At 37.7% G+C, this 7,787-nt stretch overlaps 1 protein-coding gene across 2 annotated transcripts; it reads right to left on the reverse strand.

The window, feature by feature from the left end:
* Positions 1-816: 816 nt before the first annotated feature.
* LOC104418161 (WAT1-related protein At5g64700) lies at positions 817-6,048 on the reverse strand. Of its 2 annotated transcripts, none has more exons than XM_010029411.3 (5): positions 5,936-6,048; positions 5,445-5,691; positions 4,169-4,327; positions 2,493-2,644; positions 817-1,145 (listed from the first exon to the last, which is right to left on the reverse strand). In XM_010029411.3, the coding sequence occupies exons 1-5, from the start codon at positions 6,037-6,039 to the stop codon at positions 974-976; spliced, it is 834 nt and encodes a 277-aa protein (XP_010027713.2). In that variant the 5' UTR covers positions 6,040-6,048; the 3' UTR covers positions 817-973. The 2 variants fall into 2 exon arrangements, with proteins under 2 accessions (XP_010027713.2, XP_039157565.1); XM_039301631.1 differs by lacking the exon at positions 817-1,145 and adding an exon at positions 1,153-1,731.
* Between the last annotated feature and the right edge of the window lie 1,739 nt (positions 6,049-7,787).

Below are 7,787 nucleotides of genomic sequence, written 5' to 3' on the forward strand. Positions count from 1 at the left end.
CAAAAACACAATATATTTCTTTTAAAAAATTCCACTAATTATATAGTCCACAAAAACATTTTCGGTGTTAAAAACTGACTCTCGGTATTTTCTAATTAAATATCGAAATTCCACACTTTTGGGATAAATACCCAAAATTTCAATTCCCAACCAATTTACATTTTCGACACATTGGTGACTCTCAGTTGTTGTGAAAATCTCGAGATTTCAAGTACGGGCATAGGGTACCAAAATGATAGAAAAATAGATCTAGTGCTGATCGACGAAAATTTTGCAATCTGGTGAATCACCCACACTTTGATCACCTATCTCAGTCGAATCAACCTATTTCTGATCTCTGATGATTTTTAACTGTGCCGTAATGACCTCTGCAGATTAATACGGTCGAGTAGTCAATTCTTGGTCGAATTCTCAAGTTTATTGCATTAAAATCCCTTAACGGCTTCACCTACTAGACTAGTTATCTCGTGAGTGATTAGTTCAGAGAATAGAACTATAGGCATGTCGATGAAAAGCCCGATTCATTCAATTGAAAGTAGAACCTGAAATTCATGATGTTACAGGTAGCACAAGCAAGTAGCTAAAATTTGTGGGTAAGGGGGCCGAAACTTCAGTTTTTAAACTTTTGGGCCTCCAAGTCACTTATAACCCCATTTTCATTGCCAAGGCTCTCTCCATTTTTTTTTTTAATAAAAGGAAATTGTCGAATTGGTTTTTTCCCCCTAATTTAAAGAATCAAGATTAAGACATGCCAGTCTTATAAAAAGAAGAAAAGCTCAAGAATTACGAAAACATGAATAAGTGCAACATATATCATGAGTGAGTGCAACATACTATGTAGAGATTAACAGTCAACCAATGACATTTGGTGTAGCATATCATAATGAAAATATACGTGATGAGTGCCGCATACAATTTACTACATAAACATCATTACATGCCAACATGATTAAACCTATATGAAAAATCAATTTCATTTTGCTAAATAACTAGCTTGAGCATCTTTAGGCTCCTTATCTTCTGCATTTACACATGTCTTCTCATCTTGAACTGGTAAGGAACTTTCGGTGGCTAGATTTTGCTCGTGCGTTTGTCCCCATAAGACACTGTAGAGGCCTGCTACTAGTATTATCTCACCAACTATGCTGATAAAGAAACCAAACATGAGGTCACATTAGTCACAATTAATTGAAAGCCGTGATAAGTGCACGTGTTTGTGATAAAACCTATATAAGCTCAAGAAGTCCAAATCAAATCAAAAGTAGCATACGATAATAATTGAAGAAGGCCAAAAGCTCGATTGTATTTCTTATTGTCATTAATCTTGTACTTAAATTTTTATTTTTATTTTTATTTTTTAGACAGTTTCTAAATAGAATTCAAAGGGGATTTCCTTTCATGTAATCACAATGTAGAAGTGCTGTACGGGAGGGGGCTTGTCAGCACACGAAACTACGTAACCCGTGACCTGCTTCATTTAGTAGTGGAGATCAGCTTTGGCTCGAGGTTGCCAGTAGGGGAAGATAGGACGGTGTGGACGGCTGAAGTTCAGTAAATTCTCTTATCCTTACTGCTTTACTGATATTGCTGCATAACTTTGCTGATGCTTTAAGATAGTGTTGCATAACATCTTTAGTACTTCAGTTCTCGTCCTCTTCGTGATTTTTCGTTATCCCCCCAATTTCACCGCCCCGTTTTTGTCCACCACACTTTCATCTTAATCTTTAAGATCTACATTAAGGATCAAAAGGTCTAAACTTTATAATAAAGACTTAGTTCAATGAATTAAAAAAGGCTTGACTGTGCTGTACTGTGCAGGGATGGACATGGGCCTGGTAGGCTTGTCAAGCAAGTGCGATAGATTGCGTTTGATCTGGATCATAAATAGTCCAACAAAAATTAACCCTATTTTTTCTTGGAAATGTAAATTTCTTGACTCGTAGTCTTTTTTTTTTTTTTTTAAAGCATTTTTCTCCTTAAATTGTTGCCTTTGAATAATGAGCAGCTCCATGGATTGACTCATTGAGTTAATGAAGGTGTCTGGGTATTGAGTTATGAATAAGGGTGTGGAGGTGGTGGTGAAAGTCTGGCTTGGGTCATTTATAAATAATGAAATGGGTTGGGGCTTTAGTTTTTGGTTAAACATAGACAGGTTTTGGGCTTTCTACAGATCAGGAAATGAGTTCCAATGGCAAAGTTTTTTTTTTTTTTTTTTTTGAAAAAAAAAGCATTGGACCCATCTGGCCTTGGTATGACCCATATTTTAAATTTTAAGCTGACCTATTTATGACCGACTTCCATAGCTTAAAATATAGGGGCCTGACTCAATGACAGCCCTAAGGCTTTGGGCTCATCTAATCCGAAAACCTATAGGTTTCATTTGTCCCAACAGGATTGGACAATGCACGTATTTAATGACATACGTGTATCACTGTACTATAATTCATATCAATTATTAGAGGTGATGCAATTTGAAATAGTATAGAATTTACCTGCCAAGATTCATGTTCTCACCAAAGAGAAACATGGAACCGATCATTGTCAGGATTGGACTCAAGGGTGTTGACATGCCTAGGAATACCGGTCCCTTCATTGCAATCACCCAAGATTGTAGGTAATGTGAGACTCCCGCGACCACAAATCCCTGATCACACATATTTATAAATACTATAATATAATATCAAAAGTATACACTTTGCACACAATTTGATTAGCTTAAAAAAAAATCTATTGCGATCTTGTCATATCACTCACTAAATTAGTTGTCATACTATAGTTTCTCTTATGACTAACAAAAATTTTTTAGTATTGAACCCCAAGGGCAACACTTCTACTTGGTGGGTTGATGCTGATTTTTCAATTCATGGTTCCGTATGTTCAATCTCTCAAGTTTTGCAAATCTGAAGAGTTGCTTGGTAGTGAGAAATTTCAAGACTTGCTTTTGGGTAAAAAAGGAAAAAGGATAAAGATCATTGCAAAATCATCCTCAACTTTGCTCTCCATGTCAAGTACCCCGATCGCACTTCAAAATCTACATTTTGCATCTTCCCAACCTATAAAGATCCATTTGGCTTTATGCACACCCAATCACACGCAAGCCCCTCTCCCTGGCTTCCCTTCCATTTATGTCTCCAAATACAACACCCTCGCCCTCGGCCGCCACCCGCGCCCCTCCATCCCTGCCTTTATCTGTGTCAAGATTGTTTGTAGCTCGCAACGGCAAGGCCACTCGAGTTTGGCCTAAGCCCATGGCTGGTGGTTGCTGAGGCCATGCGAAAATGGCTTTTCGCTCACGAGGGCTGCAGCCAGCTGCAAGCCTCTGCGACAGGCTCGCAAGCTGCACAAGGTCTATAGCAAAACTTGAGCATGATCGCCACGAATTCCACCTAGCCTTGAGCTGGTGCGGCAACGCTGTCGTTCTTGAATCGAAGGTCGGTGACGACCTTTGAAGGAGCAACAATTGCACGCGGTGGAGAGTGGGAGACCTAGTGGTGGGTGTGTCGGACTAAGTAAGCCTCTTGGGTGAGAGGAAAGAGTGTGGGTGGCTATTGGGTTTTTTGAAGGTGGGGTAATATGGGAAATTAAGTAGCAATTTGGTATACTATATGCGGGTGAAAATGCAGCTTAAAATCCACTGTGAAAAATGAGAATTCTAATTGTAGGATTTGGAATGTAACTAGGGTTTTTGGTATGAGAAGTGAAGTTGAAGATGTTTTTGTTATTTTCCTCAAAAAAGGATGCAACTTTTCAAACTTTATGGTAACTTTAGATTTGACAATTATGAGAAGAAAAATAATGGACTTGAATAACCCATTCACTATGATTTTCCCTATGATCATTACTTAACCTATACTTTTCTAAGTCCTTGTAAATATTACCCCACTTTTTTTCTGGTGGAAAATATTACCCCACTTTAGCAGGTTCAATTCTAAATTTCGAAAGTGGGGATTGTTGTTTTCTTACACAGTAAAGGACCGCAAGTAGTCTGACATTCCTTAATGGACTTGAATAACCCATTCACTATGATTTTCCCTATGATCATTACTTAACCTATACTTTTCTAAGTCCTTGTAAATATTACCCCACTTTTTTTTTCTGGTGGAAAGTATTACCCCACTTTAGCAGGTTCAATTCTAAATTTCGAAAGTGGGGATTGTTGTTTTCTTACACAGTAAAGGACCGCAAGTAGTCTGACATTCCAAGCAAGCTTCCACTCAGAGAGGTCTCTTTCCACAGTAATTGCCACAAGAAATGACTGAACTGTGCTTGATAGACACTGAAGACTTGTGAAGTGAAGCTTTGATGGATAGGTTTCCAAGACTCCTGCCTGCTTATATAAAAATAAAGAAGTTGGATTCCAAGATGCGTCGAGGAAGACGTGGATTCCAGAATTGTTCACTGTGATTTGTGATCTAATTTACTCATGAGTGCAGTTCAGCACTAAAAGAATCAACACCCAAAAGGAATGCACTCATGAATAAAATATGACGAAATGATTTTTGCAATTGTTAACAACTTTAATTTATGATTTAAAGTTCCTACAACCTAGAAGACAAAATTAGTGTTTCATCTAACATACTCATACTAGTAAGTGCATCTCAAAGTTTACAATTAATAAACTAGAAATAATATCTAACCAATAGCTATAATGTATAAATTTATACCATGGTTCTAATTCTGTTTTGCCTGGCACCCAATCGATACTGTATTACTTAACCATAAGCATTGTCTGCTGTCTCTCTAGGTGCTTTTATTATATGATTATTCTTAGGACCACGATCAGTGTCCAAAAAAGACTTCTATATTCACAATTGGAGGTTGACATGTGTTTTTGGAGTTAGTTTTGTAACTAAATCTTCCATGTGTCCACCATCCAATAGTGAGTGTAAATTATTTCTTGATTTATTTTTCTATTGTTTATTATCCTGTGAATGAACAGCTTTTTTAGCAAGATGCGATATTAGTACCTATACAAGGTAATAGAGAATTGAAACTTGCGGATATAGAAAATATCCAACCTAAAAGTCGCTTTTAAGGGAGAGTGCACATATGTAAGAGGCTAGTACAAACCTCTTATGCAAAACTTTTTGGATACTCTAATTACTCATTTCACATCAACATATGTATATATCTATATAGTCGAAGTTGTTCAAGCCAATCTAGACCACGGTCTTTTTCTTTTTGTTCTTTCCCCTTGTGATCTTCCTAGCAAGATGTATTAGCCATTCAAGAGATCACGAAATATTTCACATAAATGCATCTTATCATGAGCAGTATTTTGAGCTTACTAAGATTGATCTTCAAAATTGAATTATTAAATGATGTGTCAACAATTAATACTAGTTCGAAAAATCTTTAGTAAATCAATGTTGTAAATCAGTCTTAATAAATCCTTAGTTACTCCTTTGCGATATTTGGCATGGTCAATGATAAGTTGGGGATACCTGGAGAACAAACGCTAAGCCCCAGGAGGAGACCGCAAGGAACGAGAGGAAGCAACCTACGATCCATTTTGTGCTTCCAGTGGATGAATCATGGTGTTGGAGTTGGTTTTGGGCAGAGTGGAGGGCAAAAGGAGGCTTTAGAATTGGTCCATTGAAAAACGCAAGGGTGGCCCCTCCTACAATGCAAATTGTTATTCCTCCAAGCTTCGCAACTCCTGCTATTTCCCTTACGTTCACTTTCTCCCTCCTGACAAAGTAGTGCTAAAAGTTACAAAGCATTTTGAGTCCACTGTAATGGTTTTGCATTAGGATTTTGAATAATCTAATAAACCTTTATATAGAGTTCCGTGCAATGTGAGAAGAGTAAGAGTCTACAGGTTCTCGAAAAATATTAGGTAGACTCATCGGATATTGGTGGCTGGAGGATCTTGGGGTGGCTAGCACAGTTGGTTTAAAGAGTTAATGCATCAAATCACTGGGAAGAGGAGTACCCGAGAAGGACAGCGAAGAAGAAGGTTGTAACAGGTACGCAGTTTGTAGCTGTAGCTGCGAGTGAAGCTGAAGTATAGAGGAGCGCAATCCCATAGAGATTCATAGTGAGCGTGTGACTGCAATACACATATATTTCATCAAATTTATTACAAAATGGAATAAACTCTGTAATGTTTAGTTACAGAGATTCCAGGCATGTTTTGAACTCAACTCAGGAAAGCGACCACAGAGATCTTGAAGAAAATGAGGAACGTGAGTGGAGTCGTGGATCTCCTTTCGAAGATTGCTGACAACAGGAACAAGAAAACAGATCCAACGAGTAGCTGGTAGAAGACGAAGACACTGCTCTGAGAGTGCTAGTATGGACACCTAGAGGGGGGTGAATAGGTATTTAAAATAAACCTTGGCAAATATATGCGGAATAAAATAAACTTCAAACAAAGGAGTTAGGGAAAAGAATAAAAACACAAGATTTATAGTGGTTCGGCTTAATCCAAGTCTACGTCCACTCTCCCACGCTAACAGCCTTCTTAGCTGGATTCCACTATGCAATCAACAAGAGATTACAACTTCGAGTGCAAACACTTAGCAGATCACACTATCTCACTAAGTCACTCTTTTGGTATTTCTCTCACGATCACAAGCGTTTAAGCTCTCAAGAGACAAGTATATGATCGAAAGTCGCTCAGACTTTGGAATTATAAATTCTACGCTCTATCTCTTACTTGTGATATAGCTAGTAATAGCACCTAGAGGGGGGTGAATATGTGTTTAAATAATTTCTCAAGATATGAAAGCAATACTAGGCAAACAATAGAAATGAAGCTCTCCTTTAGTTAGCAAAATGAACTATGAACAAAGTAAAGTAGAGAGTATGGAAGAGAAAATTGAACTCAAGGTTTATAGTGGTTCGGCTTATTCCAAGCTTACGTCCACTCTTCTGCACTGACAGCCCACCGGCTGGATTTCACTATGAACAAAAGAGATGTTACAGTAATGATTTCCCTTGATTCTACAGTGTAGATATTCTACCACACTTCCTCAAGGTATCTCAAAATATACTCTCTTTTGCGTACAAGATTTTGCTCAGTAAGTGAATTGACTAAGAATCAAAGAGCTTCAGACTTTGAAATTCTTCTATCGTGCACCTCCTCGAACAACTGGAACGACTTCCTTTTATACTCCTTTGTGCCATCATACCCGTTGGCACTTACCAAAGGAATTCTTCCAATCCTCCTGTTGGACATAATCAATTAGGAAGATTATTCGAGCTATTAAAGGAACATGTCGATAGCCCATTAATCCTGCTCGCCCATACAATCAAGATCTTGGTTTTCGTAAGTAGAACCTTCCAAGAATACTTCGCCAATCATCGGATCTTTAATCATTCTTGATTTGAATAAAGGAATCCATTATGTCATATCCAGCCAAGAGATCTTCTCCAGTCGATAAGGCCAAATCCTTAATGAAGCAGTTCTGGATAGCCTTTTTTCAACGGATTAGAAACTGTCAATAAGAATAGACTTTGAGTCTTGAGTCTGGTAGTCCGGAGGTCTTCAGACTTTAATAGTAGAGTCTGCAAGGCTTCAGACTAGACTGATAGAAACGTTTTGTCAGCTTCAAAATATTCTAGAAGGATTTCTCCAACAATCTCCCCCTTTTTGATGGTGACAAAACTTTCCTGCAGATTTGAATAACTTTGACCTGCAAAACATTACTCAAGCAAATATGGATATCTCATAAAGATTAATGGCTTAATGATAACACTAGAATCTGCAACCACATAAAATAGGTTAGTCTTGCATAAGAGTAAAGCCATTCATAAGATATCAATAGTACTTAATATAAGTA

This window comes from Eucalyptus grandis, chromosome 9 (assembly GCF_016545825.1).
Source record: "Eucalyptus grandis isolate ANBG69807.140 chromosome 9, ASM1654582v1, whole genome shotgun sequence".
Lineage (NCBI taxonomy): Eukaryota > Viridiplantae > Streptophyta > Magnoliopsida > Myrtales > Myrtaceae > Eucalyptus > Eucalyptus grandis.